Source organism: Equus asinus, chromosome 2 (assembly GCF_041296235.1).
Source record: "Equus asinus isolate D_3611 breed Donkey chromosome 2, EquAss-T2T_v2, whole genome shotgun sequence".
NCBI classification, from domain to species: Eukaryota; Metazoa; Chordata; class Mammalia; order Perissodactyla; family Equidae; genus Equus; species Equus asinus.
This window is the reverse complement of record NC_091791.1, coordinates 12,804,189-12,823,282: the sequence shown is the minus strand read 5'-3', so window position 1 is coordinate 12,823,282 and position 19,094 is coordinate 12,804,189. Positions and strand designations below refer to the sequence as shown.

The 19,094-nt window shown below is 39.5% G+C and overlaps 1 protein-coding gene across 2 annotated transcripts in view; it reads right to left on the bottom strand.

Annotated features, from left to right (window-relative positions):
• The window catches only part of MCMBP (minichromosome maintenance complex binding protein), a 44,729-nt gene that overhangs the window by 9,246 nt on the left and 16,389 nt on the right, over positions 1–19,094 (bottom strand). Inside the window, exons 2-11 of one of the 2 annotated variants that reach the window (XM_014849223.3) lie at positions 16,638–16,723; positions 15,908–16,048; positions 15,736–15,777; positions 13,364–13,465; positions 10,089–10,233; positions 7,577–7,728; positions 5,730–5,830; positions 2,483–2,661; positions 2,000–2,123; positions 721–838 (exon numbers count right to left, since the gene is read on the bottom strand). In XM_014849223.3, the coding sequence (XP_014704709.1) occupies positions 721–838; positions 2,000–2,123; positions 2,483–2,661; positions 5,730–5,830; positions 7,577–7,728; positions 10,089–10,233; positions 13,364–13,465; positions 15,736–15,777; positions 15,908–16,048; positions 16,638–16,723 (1,190 nt within the window). The remainder of the gene's footprint in view (positions 1–720; positions 839–1,999; positions 2,124–2,482; positions 2,662–5,729; positions 5,831–7,576; positions 7,729–10,088; positions 10,234–13,363; positions 13,466–15,735; positions 15,778–15,907; positions 16,049–16,637; positions 16,724–19,094) is intronic. The other variant, XM_014849224.3, reaches the window with a different exon arrangement.

The window sequence follows — 19,094 nt, the reverse complement described above, 5'->3', positions numbered from 1 at the left end:
ATAAATACAACCCACATAAAGCACACCTGAGTCCTCCATAATTTTTTAAGAGAGTAAACTGAGTCGAGGGGAGTGAGAACTGCTGGGCTGTTTGGTCCACCGCTGCTCTGACGCGCCTAGAAGACGGCTGGCGCTTACAGACACTCAAGAAACACTGGTTACCAGAATGATCCACCGCGACCGCTATACTCCCAAAGCAAGAAGCAACCAGCATCGCCAGTCACACTACTAGTCAGAAACCACTTCCCCCGTTCCCAAGATCTCCCCACCACACAAACACTGCCTTTCAGGCGCCCTGACAAGCAGAGGTGGCGCAGCTTTCCAAACGGGCATTAAAATCGGGGCAGTGCAGCCACAGATCTTTATTACCTCAGCTAAAAGGAATATGGTCCTATAATTTAGAGTTTATTTAGATTTAAGATTTTAATGCGCACAAAGGATACCAAATTGCACAAACAAATTGGCATTAACTGAGAGTACAATTTTAAGGGAGTTAGCGCAATCACGTTAATTGGAGACTTACAGAAATTTGTGGTAAGGCAATAAAAGTGACATGTTTAGGGGGGAGTGCATATTAAATTATGGAATTTGGCAGGCTTTGTTTCCCCTTAATGAGGTCTATTAAAATCTCAAAGCTAAATATTTGGGTTGAATGAAAGACAATTAGATGGATTTTAAAAGTGTGCTTAGGTTTATAATACGTATTTATATTGATCTTACTGCTGGAACAAGATGTTGAATAATTCGATATAAGTGTTCTGTGAAGGTACTATTCCGCGGGCAACCACTCAAATTAACAGTAAATTTTCCTAGTGGAAGAACATCTCTTCTTGTATATCTAGAAAAAAAAAGATCAACCAATAAGATATTCAGGTGATTTCCTGATTTCCATCAAAAAGCAAACAAAGAAAAATTAGCTTAATATTGTCATTAAAAATAAAGCAGATCACTCTGGTTATTTATCAGAATCACAGCAATAAAAATAACAGCCAATACTTATACACGAGTGCTGATCACGTGCCAGGGACTGTTGTGAGTGCCTAAACGCTTTCTCTTTAATCCCCAAATACTCCGATGTAGGTATTACTATCCTCGTTCTACAGATGAGAAATCTGAGGCACAGAAATTTTAAGTAACACGCCCAAGGTTGTAAGCCAGGAAGTGGAAGAGCTGGGATTTGAACACAGACGGTTTGTTTCCAGAGTCTGTGCTCTCATCATTACGTACTACTATCTCAAATCCTATCAGAGGAGAGATTTACAGGACAAAGATGTTTACTGCAGTGTTATTTATAATAGAGAAAAACTTAACATGTAGGGAAATGGTACAAGTGTCTATAATGAAATACTGTGCAACCATAAAAAGTTCATGAAGAGTTCTGATGGGAGAACGTGTAGCATAAGTCAAATGGTAAGATCCATGCAGGGATGCATACGCACGTAACCAAGAGAAGAGGATACGAACGTGTTCCAAAGTGTCATAACTGAGATCAGCTCTAAGTGGTGAGATTACAAACAATTTCTGTTTTCTTCTTTATGCTCTTGGAACTTGTTGAAGGCACACATGTTACTTTTGAAATCAGGAAACAGAGAACTAGAGTGAAGTGAAAGGGAGAGGTGCTCATGTCCTCACACAAGTGAGACGTGCACACGATGGACCTCGCTGACCGTCTGCAGACAGAGCCTCAGGAAGTGTAAAGACACAGGAAGTCAGAATGCAAAAAAGACCAAATAGCTCATTTTACTCATCAGCCAGGTTCTTTATCTGATTTTGGCTCTTAAAGTTAAGAAGACATAATCAAAATGCTAAATGTGAAACTGAGAAAAGGTGACAAAGGAATTTGTGACTTGGTGTAACACTTGTTACTCTGAAGAAAAACCACCTGATGTTGAGTCTTGTAGACTAAAACACACAAATCACCTCAGAAACCTTCCCGCTCTTTTCCACTTCCAACAAAGCCCAAACCTCCCTTAAGGCCCATGAGGAACAGGGCACTTACACTGTGGAGATGAGATGTAATATAAGGTACTCAGCAGCCAGGCTGTCTCCCAAGAGGGCATGAGTGAGGAAGCCAAGCAGTTCTGCTCTGACTGGAGACAATTCAGACATGAAACCTGAAACAACTGGAGAAGGAAGGGAGACCAGATTCAGAACACATGCACCAGTTCCTCTCGAGTGTCTCAGGCTAAAAAAACAACTCTAGGGAACGAAGCCCTGCAAGTCAGCAGGCGACCAGCACAGACTTAAAACACTGGCCAGCAAGCGATGCCAATCTTCAAACCACGACGGCTTGGACACTTGCTTTTGCCTCATTTTAATGAAGAGAATTAACATAAAGGAAAACGGGGCAAAGAAATGGCAATCATTAGGGAAACTTATTCTGACGAACGAGGACCTGACGCAGCTCCACCGCGAGCACACGCCACGGGCCACTCCCGCACACACGGGGTGGCAGTCTGGGTCAGGAGGCTCCAGCACTTACACTTACAGGTTTTGCTCTCCTCCTTGTTAAGGCAAGCAGGCAGTAACGGATTGATGTGCTGCAACTTCTGGGCTAAAACCACGTGAATTCTTGGCACCAAGGAGGCAGGAGGGCTGTGCACTCTCTGTTCCTCAGCTGTGTCGGTGCACTCCATTGGATCCAGGAGCGAAGAGGCATCCCTACGGAGAGGATAAAGGTTCCCTTCATAGATGCCTCAGTTGGACAGATGTAAAATACTATACATCTCTGAAAAGCAAATCAGACCAAGCCAACAACAGTTCCATCTGCATACCTCCTTAAAGAACAGGAAATGGCTCCTCATTCATTACATCGCACAGATTTCAGGCTAGTTACGTCATATTATGATATAATGTATGTATTCTAATCTTCACGAACAATAACATTTTTACTCAGTTGCTGTCACTGCACTAAATGGGATATAGTATGTCACTTGAGTTATTTCAAAACACAGATACTCTGGGGCCGGCCTGGTAGTGCAGCGGTTAAGTTCGCACGTTTCGCTTCGGCGGCCCGGGGTTTGCCGGTTTGGATCCCGGATGCAGACATGGCACCGCTTGTCAAGCCATGCTGTGGTAGGTGTCCCACATATATATATATAAAAAAAAAAAAAAGTAGAGGAAGATGGGCATGGATGTTAGCTCAGGGCCAGTCTTCCTCAGCAAACAAGAGGAGGATTGGCAGCAGATATTAGCTCAGGGCTGATCTTCCTAAAAACAAAACAAAACACAGATACTCTTTATTGAGCTCTCACTAGGACATCAAATATGTCATAGCATGTCTCAAAAACCATCAGGAATCTATTATTCAGTGTGTGGAGAATCCATTCATCTCTATCTTGCTACTTTTCTTTCCTAAATTTTATTCTTACATATACCTCACTTGAATAGTGACAAGCAGTGTAATAAAGTGTGAGTTCTTCAGATTTGCTAAATAAATTAGCAGATGATAGATTTATTGTGAGATGATTGAAATAAATGACTGAAATGTTCTTAGATGTTCAGACTTTACAGACTGACTCTACAGAGTAATCAATTCATACTACCGTCTTCCTTAAACACGAGAACGACAAGGACAATCTTTCCAGAGTGTGCACCCAGCGCTGGGCCATGTTCTTTGCTTTGCACACAAACTCATTAAAGCTGCACAACCACCCTCATTTACGATGAGGAAACCAAGGCACCGCAGAAGTGAAGCCTAAGGTTACACAGACAGTAAGTGGCCAAACCAGGACACCAACCCAGGCCATCCGGCTCAGTCTGTGCCCTAAGCTGCCTCCATAAACGAAGTCACTAAAGCAGGAAAATCGCAGAAACAGCCAAACAAGCGGTTTTATATACTCTTATTAAGGAATTGCTACTGACATTTATTTACAGTTGCTTAAAATTTTTGTTTTGCATCTTTTAAATGTGAAAAAACACATACTTCCTGAGGAAAGAACACAGTAACCTCGGAACACAGCACTCTGATTCTGCACCCTCATTCTAAACACAAAGAACCGCAAACGAACACTGAACTCTAGTTACGAGGTTTGTTTTCTGCAGTGGCATGGGCTACAATTCTGAAGTTACTTTCTGTGTATTGTAGGGCTGAGCAAAGGAATACACTGAGGATAATGGGAGTCAGGTTTCTTTCTATTAGAAATGGGAGTTACAAATACGGAAAGGAGGAAGACTAGAACTGACATCCATGATGCTGAACTGGAAGCAGAAATATGGTGTGAACTCATGGTTTCTGATATACAGACTTAGAAAGATATACATATGTGTGTGTGCGCGTATCCTAGCCCTGCCCACCAGAAGGGCACAGAAGCAATGCCAACCCAGTACCAAGGAGCAGACCAGCACTTAGAACTCGATTTTTAATAGAATTCTGGACTAAAAAAAAAACTGGTCTTCCTTGGAAAAATGGCTGATATTGGGGATGGAGCATGGCAAGTACAAGATGAGGCTGAAGTAGCTTAATATGTAAAAAAATATATGTTCAAAAATGATAAGGTTGTCAAAAAGGACCCAGAGCCTACTTCAAGTGGTTCCCACTAGCCAAATGTGGGAAAATTTGAGTCTCACAATAAATAGTAATAACAGATTAACATCCATACTGATATAAATAAATTACTTGAATAAATAAATGGGAGAGAAAGGAAATCTCTCTTACAGTAGAATGCGAATAAATAAATGTAGAAGGAATGACTGAGACAGAAAATCGCCATCACAGTAATAATAGCTTCAAGCAAGAATCCTAAGTGGGTGAAAGTTAAATGAGAAACTGATACTTACATAGTCTCAAAGTATTTTCCTTCAAATTACTCATCTCAAGTATTTCCCTTCAAATTACTCGTCAATTAAAAAGTGAAAAATAGTAACTTTATAGGAGGGAAACCTGGTAGACATCACCTTAAACAAGTGATCCAAATGAACATCACCAGTAATGCCAAAAACCAACATCACATGTCAAACGCAGAACCTGAATCTACTCACGAGGAAACATCAGACGAACCCAAACTGAGAGAGATTCTATAAAATAATTGGCTTGTACTCTTCAAAAGTGTCCAGGCTCTCTGCTCTCTGCCATGCGAGATGACAGAGAGAAGACGGCCGAGAGAAGACAGCCATCTGCAAACCAGGAGATGGGCCCTCACGAGACATGGCATCTGCCGGGGCCTTAATCTCAGACGTCCCAGCCTCCAGAACTGGGAGAAACGAATTTTTTGTTAAGTCAAAAGAGAGTGTCAAGGCCATGAAAGATAAAAGAAACGGTGAGGATTGTTCCAGGTTAGTGCAATGAGTGAGCCTACGGATCCTGGACCTGATAAAAAAGAGCCTGCCAGAAAGAACATGAAGAGACAAATAGTGAAATTAAGTGTGGCCTATGGGTTAGTGTATTGTGTATTCATGGTATATCTCCGAATTCTGATAGCTGTACTCTGATTAAATATGAGAAAGTCTTTGTTCTCTGTAATATGGACTCGAGTAGTTAGAGTATGATGGAGGTATGTTGTACGTAACTTACTGGCAAGTGTTTTCAGAAAAATACATGTACGTATAGAAAAATCTGTGTAGACAAGAGACCCCAAATGAACAACACAGCAAACGGGGCATAAGTATTACACAACTGGTAAATCTGGTTAAAGGGAAAAAGGGTGTTCTTTCTAACTCTCCTCCACCTTTTCTGAAAGTTTGAAATTATATCAAAATTAAAAGTTAGCAAAGAAAGCAAATAAACTCACCTTTCATCATTATTCAGTATACTTAGCACAGGATCCACGGACAGTATGCCATATAACTCAAGAATATCGTTTACTTTGAAACAATCCCAGTCTTCATAGACCTAACAAGAGACCACACAAAATCCCGCTGTTAGGACTACGTAATACCAAGCAAGCATAAGATGTCAGTGTTGAAGTAAAAGTAATAAGAATAATAAGAATAATATCTTAGGATTTTAGAGCAAGAAATGGACCTTAAAGCAACTCCTTTATTTCATAAATTGAGATTGAGAGACGTAAGGTACTTGCCTAAAGTCGTTCTGCCAGTTAGCAAATAAGTTAACAATTAAAACACAGAATTCCTGTCTCCTAGACAATGTCTGTTTTCAGTATACCACACTACTCCAAAAAACAGGCTTCTCCCAAAGGATGATGGTCAACTAAAACTAGAAACATGTGTTATGGGGCTGGCTCTGTGGCCGAGTGGTTAAGTTTGTGTGCTCTGCTGCGGTGGCCCAGGGTTCGGATCCTGGGCACGGACATGGCACCGCTCGTCAGGCCACGTTGAGGCGGCATCCCACATCCCACAACTAGAAGGACCTGCAACTAAGATACACAGCTGTGTACAGGGGGGTTTGGGGAGATAAATCGGAAAAAAAAAAAAAAAAGATTGGCAACAGTTGTTAGCCCAGGTGCCAATCTTTAAAAAAAAAAAAAGAAACATGTTATGTCAAAATCTATTAACCACACCAAGAGAAGGGGGAAAAAAGCCCAGACTTACTAACTTTGGGGTTATTCACAGACTATCCAACATTAGAGGATTAACACAAAACTGAAAATGGCCACCAGGTTTTTCACAATAAAAAAACAAACTTCCAGAGCTGTCTGTCGTGATGGACTTTCGTAACTGTCAAGCCTCCTACTGGCAAGACCTAACTGTGGCATGGCAAGAAAAATATCATGAATCTGGCCCCCGTGTTATGTAACTCAAGTGCCATTTAAGTGAAAATCACAACAAATACGAATGGAATTCTCAATGATCATTTATTTCTGAAACTTGCATCAGTTATTCATTTATCAGGATTAAAAAATTAGAGTAAGCAAGACAGGAGAACAAACTATTAACAGATTTTTTTCTCCTATTTTATTTTATATCCAAGTGAGAAATGGATTTTGATAAGGGAAGAATGGTAAAAATGAAGTAGCTATCAGGAAGTGAGAAGTGATCCAGGAAGGAAGTAGACATGAACTAAAAAGCTGCTCCACCTTATGTTTGAAACAGTCTCTGATTCTTTAAGAATGCTGTGGCAGGCAGAAGAACGGCCCCCCAAAGACATCTCCATCCTAACCCCAGAATGGGTGAATATGTTACCTTAAAGGGACTTGCAAAAATTAAGGACCTTGAGATGGGGAGGTTGTCCTGGATTACCTGGGTGGGCCCAACCTAATCACCCAGGTCTCAAAAATAGGAGAATCTTTCCTACCTACGGTCAGAGGGAGGCGTGACTATGAAGAAATGGTCAGAGAGATGCATTGTTGATGGCTTTGAAGATGCAGGAAGGGGACACAAGCTAAGGAATGCTGGCGGCCTTGAGAAGCTGGAAAGGCAAGGAGACAGATTCTCCCCCAGAGCCTGCAGAAGGAATGCAGCCCTGCGAGACCCTGATTTACCCCCAGGGAGATCCATGTTGGACTTCTGACTTAAAGCCTGTAAGGTGATAAATTTTTCTTGTTTTAAGCCACTAAGTTTGTGGTGATTTGTTACAGCAGAAAGAAAAAACTAATACAAATGCTAAGAGTTTTTCATTTTAATTTCCGAGACACATACACATCTATGTCAACGTCAGGTCTGCGACAGGCTTTATTACCTTCACAAGGCATGCAGGACCATTCTCTCCTGGCAGTGGAAAATTCAGATCAAAAGGAGAAGAGAGGTTCAGCGAGTTCAGTTGTTGCCCAGTAGAAGCTTCAGTTTCTAAACGTTTTGGCTCTCCACACCATTGAAGACCACCAACACTCCCTAAATTCAAAGGAGAGCATTGCACTTAATCATTTCTCAGGCCTTCTGGAGATAAAGAACATTCCTAAAGAGGCTTTCAAGTTTGATATAAATGATGTTTCTGAGCTTGCAAACTTCAAGTTGTTACAGTTTTTAAGGAAATAACACATACTAACAAAGCTCTTTGACCTATGAAGAAAGCAAAAATTATTAGGAAAACCTGAAAATTTAACAGTTTTTCTCCCTACAATAAAATGGCAACAAAATTCCCCCACCAAATCTCACGGAAGTATTTTTAATATTTAATATGGTTACTTTGACATCTTTGCCCTAAGGAATACACGGTCTACTGACAACAAAACCACCTGGGTAGAACAAACTTTTGTCTACTTACCAAGCAGAATAAAACTATATAGCAATAAATTCATTTATCAAACACTAATATCCACTACGTACCAGGAATCAGACTAGTTGTTGGGGATACAAAGATGATTAAAAGATAGCCTCTACCCGTTACATGGTCACAGTTTAGGGCTGATAACTAGTCAGAATCAAAACAAAGCCTGCCATACCAGAGTACTGCTCAGCAATAAGATGGAATAGACTATTATACACACAGAAACCTGGCTGGATCTCAAGGGAAGTGTGCTGAATGAAAAAAGCCAATCGACGAAGTTTATATACTATATGATTCCATTTATATAACATGCCTGAAATAACAAAATTACAGAGTTGGAGAACACATTAGTGGTTGCCAGGTGTTAGGGACTTGTGGGGAGGGGAGGCAGGAGAGGTGGGTGTGACTGTGAAAGGGCAACACAAGAAATGTGGGTAATGAATCGTCCCGTATCCTGATTGTGGCAGTGGTCACAGGAATCTACGTAGGTGATGCAACTGCACAGAACTAAACACATCACACAGGAGTAAGTGCACGTGAAGCTGTGAATTCCGGATAAGGTCGATGGGTTGCATCAAGAGCCATGGCCTGGTTATGATGTTCTACTGTAATTATCTAAGATGCTACCATTGGGGGAGACTGGCTCAAGGGTAGACAGGGTCTCTCTCTACTATTTCTCACAACTGCATAGGAATCTACACTTTTCTCAAAGAAAAGTTAAGAAACATATACAGCTTAGAAGACTGCCTAAACCCAACAAGCTAGCTACAGTTTACGTAAACAATGCACTCAATGTACAAAGAGCCCTGCAGCGTGACATTCAAACAAAAGGGGTCAGAAACAGAAAGGAGCAGCAATTGCTTAAGTGCTAAGAAAGAGAATTACCGTATGTCCTGGATTCTAACATGTCACTTACTGTTATGATACACCATTAATTTTAATAAACATTTGGGGGTAGGTGGAGAAAAAGAAAGAAGACTTTTTTTTTGGCGTATATTTTACTGTAAAACATCTAAGTTTAAAAACATTCAAGTATGCCTTAGCATTAAGGAAACACAGTAATAGGAACTTATAAAGTAGAATAACATATGGTTAAATGAAATTCATTAGTAAATCTTTGTTTACCACTGATTGTCACGCTTGCTCTTTCAACCCAACCTTACAAATACCAACTAACTAGACTAATTTCTTTTACCTCCTCTCCCTTTAACTTGCCCTCTGATTAAAGGAGCTAAAAAGAAGTGACTGGCACATAAAAGGAGAAATAAAGACAACCTTATCTACTCGCTGGAATGAAGACGTTCACTGCTCATAAAAACTGTGACTTGGTGAAAGCAATAATGATACACACCAAGTTGGAAATCCTCTCACGCTCTCAGAAAATTTCAACTTTCGGTCTCCTTGTTTTCATCAGAATTAGTTGTATCTTAAGCATGTTTTAAGCAATAAACCACTATAAACCTATGTAAACAGGACAAATAGAACTGTGACTCTTCTAAGGGTTATCTGCTCTAAAGTTTAGGAATAAGCAATCTAGCGCAACCACGACTTCATGCTTTGCCTCTGATAACCTCAGTCTTACCACTACTCCAAAAAGAAAATTAAGAAAGGATGTTTTCAGATATAAATAAATCATTTTTAGGATAAAGTACTATGCTTCCATATTACTTAAGAGCAGAGACAAAAATAAATATGAAGAAAGAGAAAAGACTTTTTTCAGCTAACCACTTGAGACTCTCAAACTGACAGCCGAGCAGGTCCCCTCTCACTAAGTGACGTTAATAGCTCCATTACAAAGCATAATCTGACCGAAGAGTACTGTGAAAACTCTCCAAACTGTCTATAATTCTGGTAAACTTGAAAGCAAGGCTGTCAAATCATGCCAGCTCATAAATCTAGAGCTATATCACACAACAGTTAATTCTGAAAATGAACCTTCTGCAAGAGAGCTGAAGTCTACAGACAGCCTGTTGGCACACGCTACCTGCTTGTCTGGCACCGGCATGTTGGTCTTTCTGTTTATTGGGCTGTAGGTCCATGTCTTCATCGTCTTCGTAACTCCTCTTGTGACGACTGGGCGTGTAGGATGTTGAAGGACTGACTCGAGCTTGGTTTGCATTAACATAGGCGTTAAATGAAAGGTTAAGAAAAGACTACCATCAACCGAGGAATAGCCTAAGTTATGCTAATTATATGACTAACAAAAGATGACTAGTTTGGCAATTCGGTTAAAAGAAAAATGTGTTTTTAAAAAAAGGTTGGACTTCCAGTTCTGGTCATGAGAGCAACAGCTCAACTTTACGCCCCTGCCCCTCCTGTAAGGAGCGATGAAACTGGGCAGAAGACAGGAAGCAACTGTGCTCAGTCACTGGACAACAGGGAGCATGAGGTTATGATCCTTGAATGAGAAACACGCTGGGTAAACTCCACACTCTCCCCAGCTCTCTCTTAGGAGAACTCCTAAGCTGCAACAAAGAGAAGTGGAGGCCTGCTCTTGTTGGGTAGAGAAAACAGAGTAAATAGTTCACAGCTACTGAAAGAACGAGAATTTGCAGGACAGAACTAGAAAGGAAGGAGTTGCAGACAGAAGACCCAGAAATCTGTGCAGGTTCCACTCAGGTCTTTTGCTGAGTACAAAACTGTGGATGCACAAGTCAAGATTCCTTAAGGCCTAGCAGAGAACAGCTGCTGGTTGGCTGGGAGCTAAATGGAGATTCTGGAAGTTGTGCAACACTAGAACTGGACGCTGCTGAACATTCCGGACACTCAGGTAAGACCCAGAAATAGCACATCTCATGAGTAAGGACTATGTCCTGCACAGCAAGGCTACTCCACACCCACCTTAAGAAATCCCAGAACCAAGCCTTGACAAGAGGGAAGTGATCCACTTAAATCACCTGCCTGTCAGAACAAAATGCAACATTCTTGAAGACAAAACCAAACTTTCCACAATGTTGTATATCAGCATACAATAACACATTATTACTTATGTGAAGAAGCAGGAAAATACGACCTAGAATCAGGATTAAAAATAGTCAACAGAAACAAACCCAGAGATGACCCAAATATTGCAGTTAGCAGATAAGGACATTAAAAAAAAATCTAGAACTAAAAAAAAAAAAAAGGACTGAGCCTCAGTCGCCTGGAGGAAAATAACAAGTAGTCTAACAATCACGTGACTAGAGCACCAGAAAATGAGACAATGATGAGACTGGGGACAGAAAAATATTGGAAGAAATAAAGGCTGAAATCTGAAAAATATCAACCCACAGACCCAAAAGGTAAAAAAAAAAAAAAAAACCCAAGCCAGATAAACACACAAAAAACTCACATCTAGGCACATCACAGTCAAACTGGCAAAAACCACAGAGAAAGAGAGAACATTAGAAATCAAAGACATTACACACAGGGGAACAAGGACAAGATGATGCTAGCCTTCCCTTAAAAAATCAATGGAGGCCAGGAGTCAGGAGAACAATGTCAGTAAAGTGTTGGAGAGGGAAATACCTGTCAATCAAGAATTCTATATCCAGTGAAAAGATCCTTCAGAAATAAAGGTGAAATAAAGACATTTTCAGTTGACCCAAAGCTGAGAGAATTCATCACCAACAGATCTGTACTTAAAAAGAAAAAAGCTTAGTAAAACAGTTCTAGATAAAAAACAAAGAACAAAGAGAGCTGGAAATGGTAAATGTGTACACAAATATAAACGATGTATTTTTTTTCTCATTTCTCAATTTATGTGGAAGACAACTGTTTAAAGCAAAAAAAAAATAATATACTGTGGATTCTATAATTTAAGTACAAGTAAGTGTTGTGTATGACAACAGCAGCATAAAGAATGGGAGGGGGTAAACGGAGGTACAGTCTTGCAAAGATCAGGGAGCAAAGAAGAAACCACAAGGGAAATTAGAAAATATTTTGAACCGAATGATAGTAAAAATAACAAATCAAAATTTGTGGAATGCAACTAAAGCAGTGATTAGAAAGATACTTATAGCCTTAAATGCTAACATTAGAAAAGAAGGAAGATTTGAAATTAATGATGTGAACATTCACTTGCAAAAGCTGGAGAAAGGAATTAAAACCAAACTAAAGAGTAAGAAAATAGAGCAGAAATCAATGAAATAGAAAACAGAAAATTAAAGTAAAAAAGTTGGTTTTTTGACAAACCACCAGCAACATGACCAAGAATAAAAGAGAAAAGGTAATCAACACTACTGGAAATGAAAGAAGAGACCACTGCTAGATATCCCCCAGACATTACAAAGAAAATAAGGAAGTAAAAGCTTGATGTTATTGACATAAATTCAACAAGTGAGATTAAATAATTTTGAAACAATTCCTTGAAGGCTACAACTTATCACAAGTGACACAAAATAAGTACTAAAAAAATTGAATTAAAAATCTCATGAAGAAGATGCCTGGCCACAAACTGGAAACAACCCAAATGCTCATCCAATGGAGGTGATAGAAACGAACACCACTGGCAATATAAAGAAATGAACTACTGATAACACATGGATGCCTCTCAAATGCACTAGGCTGAACAAAAGCGATGAGACAAAAACTGTACTCTATGAGTCCATTGGTACGACATCCAAGAATAGGTAAAACGAAACCAGAGAGAAAGAAATCGGATGGTGGCTGCAAGGGAGGGGAGTGGTGACTAGAAAAAGGCACAAGGGAACTTTCTGGCACAAGTTCTTTCCTGTGACTGGGTTGTAAATTAGACGGGTGCAGGCACCTATCCAAATCACTGAGGTGTACCCCTAAAGCCTAGCATTTCAGAGCATGTGAATTATGCCTAAAAAAACTACTAGCTAAAAAAATTAAACAAAAAGAAGCCCGAGATGGTCCACAACCTCCTTCAAAAGAACCAACATGTTGTTTTCCCTTGATAAAATGAGAATTAGTTCTAATTTAAAACTATTTGTTTATTTAATTATTGCAATTCTTTTTCAGTACCTTTAAATCTCCCTCAATCTTTTTAGTAGCATTTCACGATAGGAATGTGCCATAATTTTATCATTTCTCAGTGATGAATACCTAGGTTGCTTTACAGGTTGTCTTGTTTAGGACAAATGAAACACGTTTTATTAAAATAAAGCCAAGCTTTGTAAATGAAGAATCATTTTTTTTTCCCCAGCAAACTTCACTGAAGTAAAAAGACTAAGTTTTTAACAACTCAGAATGTGAATTGTGGTCTTTTCAATTAAGAAAATAATCAGGAACCAGTGAACACGTAAGAAAGGATATTTCTTTTACCCAGGTGGATTCCCCAGGCACTGGGACACAGTAGAAAGTCTGTCTTTCCAAAGTGGTGGTTCGTGGAGAGTTCACATCAACTTCTTGTTGAGGCTATGATGTGTACAAAAAGTATTTTTAAATTTTATTAAGAAAACAACATTTTTAAAAATTAGCAACCACATTTTCATATTACTTATAAAACCAAGCAACTACTAAATCCAAATTACTATTTTTTAAAGGAAAACTAATATAAAATAATTTCACACACAATAATCAATATGCCACCTTCTCTCAAATCCAGAATACACAGCACTCTAGGTTACAAAATTAAATCCTTTTTAATAAACAGGATGCTTTCAAAGACAAAGCACATGGTAATTCCACTCTCTTTTGCACAGAAAACTATCAAAATCAGCCTATAAAATAGGAATTTAATGAAATACTCATTACCAGGTATCTCTGAGATGAGATTTAAGAGTCAGACATTATTCCCTGGAAAAGGCATATTCTGTGTTTCAAATATACTTAGAAAATCCTAAGAGGTAGAAAGGGCCCAAGATGTAGCACTAAAAATTACTTTAATAAACACGTATTACAGGGCCGGCCCCATGGCTGAGTGGTTAAGTTCGTGCGCTCCACTTTGGTGGCCCAGGGTTTCACAGGTTTGGATCCTGGGCGCGGACATGGCACCGCTTGTCAGGCCATGCTGAGGCGGCGTCCCACATGCCACAGCTGGAAGGACCCACAACTAAAAATATACAACTATGTACTGGGGGGCTTTGGGAGAAAAAGCCAAAATAAAATCTTAAAAAAAAAAATTCTAAAAAAAACACCAAAAGCGTGTATTACTTTTATAATATAAATAAATCCTCTTAAAAGCAAATAAAATGTATACTCCATTTTGTAGGGGAAAAAAAGGAGCCAAGAGACATTGAGTCTGAGCCTGAGATAAAGTGTTTAAGCTGGGTTTTTTGTTTGTTTCCTTCTTTCCAGGCCCAAAGTCCCCTTTTCCTGGCTTGGTGCTTTTCCTTACGACTCTATTGCACAAACTCTCTCTGCCTCAGTAGTGTCACAGATGGAGAGCCATAGCTATTTTATTTTCCCATTTTCAGATGCTGAGGTTACGGAGCCACAGTAATACAGCATGACTGTGCAGTAGAAAAAGTTGTGTATTAATACAAATCCGTCTTTCATGAGTCCATTACTCTAAATAGTGGGAAGAAGTTACATTTTTGTTTAACATAATCTTTGCGGCAACCTTTCAAATTAGGGCTGCTCTTCTGTCGAGACTGGCCCGGTGAACTAGAACACTTTATTCCACCACGAACAACTTCTACTGCTAATTAACGGGCTGGTATGGGGGTTTACAGATCAATCTCCTGAGGTTCGGGTAAGCAGGAGTCCGACGCCCAGAATGTAAAAAGCCCCAGGTAATCCGATTAAACTGAGATTCTGGATCCGCAAAGCACAGAACTAGACCCAGAATGGGGGTAACTCCACCGAGGTCCCCCCATCTACCCAGGCCCTGCCTGAGCACCTGGCTCGTCACCCCCCACCTGTGATAGCTGTTTTCTTTCCAACAAGTGCCATTACCATTTGTGTGCCAATAGAATCACATGAGAAACACACAAAAAGCAAAATATGGGAGACACTTTTCAGTCAATATATTTACTTTGACATGCTGTTAATCTTGTTTTTTTTGATTTTTAAACTAGAAATAAATGTTAAACTTGCCTCAGTTACAATGTCAGGCATGTTGAACAGGTGTCTGAATGAAATTAAATTTAATTCTGCATGTTGTTCCTCTATTATCAGAAAAGCAATAAAAAAGCGCAAGTACACTGTGGCTCCTCTATAACTGCTTTTCTAGTAAGTTCCTAGTCAAGACCATCCCTTTCACAATTATAATTCTATCCAGTGTTCCGCCTTCTTCCCTCTCCCATTATTGATATGTAAAAGAGTTTCTATTACTTCCTTTTATCAAAGAAAGCTTAAGTTTATCAAAAACTTTTTTTCTCCTAGGAAAAGAGGGCAGGATTTAGTCAAATTTAATTAAGCAAGCGTTGAGCCTGAAATTAATCTCCTACTTTCATTTTAAAAGAATTTATCATAACCTGTAATTTTTTAACCAAGTATATAGACAATTGGGAAAAGCAAGGAATTAGTTTTGTCAACTACAATATTCCACCTTCTAGAGATTTTTTGAAGATAAAATATCTTATCAGAAACTCTTAAAGGCAAATAAAGAAAACATTTCACATGACTTCTTAGAACTTATTTACATACAAGACACATTTAAGATCACCAAAGAAACGTCATAAATTCTCTGCTTAGGAAAAAATTCTTATTAAAAATGTTTTATAGATCTTAAGGATACATACCCCACACTCCGCTACATCTCTATATTTTCCAAAATGAAGAACCTATGACCCAAAACAAAGGACAACAGTATTGCATCAGTATATCTGAATCGAAAGTACCATAAACAACGCAAGGGCAAAATCAACATCATTAATCAGAAACAGAAAGTTTCAGGAGAAAAGTAATCCATACCCGTGTTTTCGTGTTTCGGTTGACCGTTTCATAAACCCCCATATAAAACTCAGGGTCAAACATATCCTGAATCATGCAGCGGAACTTCACAAAACTGTTAGGTTTCAAATAATGAAGGGGAACTTCATTCAGTGACGGTACCTGAAAGGAAGAGAATCAAGTCAATAAAATACTCCATCTACAGAACAGAGAGGATATATCCAGACCCAAACTGCAACCCCCACACACAAAACATCAAGCCCCGCCAGGGAGCCAAATGATCTCAACGGTCAACACAACATAACTGCTGGACAAAGCACTTTCTGAGTTCTTGCAAGTTTGTATGAGAACCGACTATTACGTAAAAGGATGCTTTTCCTTCAGAACGCTCTTCAGTTAGCAGAAAGGCATTTGCTTTGTTGAGTTCTTCTTTTAAAACTACTACCTGCCAATTCTTTTAAAATAAAGGTAATAAAGATAATCGAAGCTCTCAAATTTAATTTTCTTAGAAAATAATATAGTCAGTTACTGCCACCTAGAGGCACAAACATACAAGCATTTAACTGCTTGGATTTAAGTTAAAGCTGCAAAAGAGACCAAACTCTTATAATATAAAAGTATGCACTTGAAGCAGAGGGCAGTAGACATTAAATTACATATTCTTAAATTATATACGGATTACTACTCCTACTGAGAGAAACTGGAAGGTGATCAACCCTCACCCCCCACCCCTAAACAGCAACAAGCTTACCCATTTAGGAGCATTATTTTCCTTCAGCTTTTCCTTAAAATATTCAATTACTTTCTTCTCCCAGTCAGAATTAACTCCATTTTGCGCTGAAAGAAAACATAGTTTTCAAAGCTAAAGGTACAATACACAATAGACTATGCTCAGGTGAGTCACACATCAGTGTGCCTGCATCTGAGGCACCGCTCAAGCCACTTGAGAAGCCGCCCTACTTGGGGGCTGGGTACCACAAGTCAGGGTGATGCTGACCTCCTGCAGGCTCTCAGGAGCTAACAACCTGGCTGAGAGCATCCACAGAATGAGATAGGTTACCTAGACAAAGCAGCAGATGAACCATCATTTGTAAAGCGCACTGCTCCTTGAAAACATTTTATATAAATTTTAAAAATCTTTACAACTACCCTGAAATGGAGCAGAGGATGTTTTGTTTTAACTTACTTGGGAATAATTTCAAACTTTCAAAAAAGCCACAGGAATAACACAGAGAACACCTGTATCCTTGCCCCATCTGCTGTATCATTCGCGCTCAGTTATTTTTCTGACCCACTTGAGATGGTTACACACATCATGTATTTTTACCTTTAAATATTTCAATGTATGTTCCCTAAGAATAAGGAGATTATTCTACATAACCACAGTACTGATATCAACCTTAGGAAATTCAAAATTGATCCAATAATGTCATTTAAGCTAGCATTCATATCCCAATTTATCATCTGACCCAATACTATCCTTTATTGCACTTTCTCCCCTTCAGTGCAGGACCCAGTCTAGGATGACATATTGCTTTTAGCTATCATGTTTCTTTAATCTCCTTTACTCTGGAACAGTGCCCCAATCTTTCTTTATCTTTTATGACACTGATACGGCAGAAGAATACAAGTCCTTCAAAAAAAAGAATGCTCCTGACTTTGGGTTTGTCTGATGTTTCCCTATGATTAGATTGTAGTTACGTGTTACCAGTCAGACTCCTACATAAGCGATGTTGTGTCCTGGTAAGGGTATCATCTAGAGACTAGATGTCCATCTTCCCCTTACTGATGATGTTAATTTTGATCACCCACTCAAAGGGATAGCCTATTTCTCCAGTTACTTTCTTCCTCGTACAACTATTAAGAAATCTACAGGAGACACTCTAAGACCTTGAAAATAATTTTCATGAAACTTCTCTCTGCCCTCAGAAGATTTAGCATCCGTCGATGATTCTTGCAATGATGATTGCAAAATGGTGAGAAAGGTGTTTTTAATGTCCTGTTAAAGATAAGAAAACCAAGGCTTTGAAAAATTATGGAAATTGGCCAAGACCAAAGAGCAAACTATCTACAGAATTAAGAATAAATATTTTCGGGGCTGGCACAGTGGCACAGTGGTTAAGTTTTGCACATTCCGCTTCAGCCGCCCGGGGTTCACCGGTGTGGATCCTGGGTGCGGACAGGGTACCACTCGGCAAGCAGGTGTCCCACATATAAAATAGAGGAAGATGGGCACGGATGTTAGCTGAGGGCCAGGCTTCCTCAGCAAAAAGAGGGGGATTGACAGCAGATGTTAGCTCAGAGCTAATCTTTCTCAAAAAGAAAAAAAAAAGAATAAATATTTTCGTGAGTGAGAACCACTAAACCATAGCTGGTCAATACCTCCACCATTTATATTCATCATGCAGATGCTACAGAGAGAGTAAAGGAATTCTGTCTATATTTGTCATAAAATCCTGCTAACACCATGCTTTAGCAGGGCTTCCAAACACTTTTACTTAAGTGAGCAAAGGCTAGTTCTGAAAAAAGAGCGAAGGGGAAAAACTCCTTCGGTGATTCTGATGTGCAATGAGAGTTAAATCTACCAGCAGACTGGCCCTCACAGCGTGGTTCCTGGACCAGCACCATTAGCACCACCTGAGTAGGTGTTAAAAATGCAAATTCTTCAGTCCATCTCAGACCTACTGAATCAGAAACTCTGGAGATGAGGCCTAGCAATTTGTGTTTTAAAATACCCACCAGGGGGAGTGCAAACTGGTACAGCCACTATGGAAAGCAGTATGGCATATCCTCAGAAAATTAAGGATAGATCTATCATATGATCCACGTATCCCACTGCTGGGTATTTATCCAAAGAACTTGATAACACAAATGCATAAAGATACTTGCACCCCTACTTTCATTGTAGCATTAGTCACAATAGCCAAGACTTGGAAGCAACCTAGATGCCCATCAAGGGACGAATGGATAAAGAAGATGTGGTATTTATAAACAATGGAATACTACTCAACCATAAGAAATGATGAAATCTGGCCATCTGTGACAACATGGATGGACCTTGAGGGTACTAGGCTGAGTCAAATAAGTCAGAGGGAGAAAGTCAAATACCACATGATCTCACTCATAAGTAGAAGATAAAAACAACAACAAACAAACACATAACAAAGGAGACTGGATTGGCGGTTACCAGGGGAGGGGAGGGCAAAAG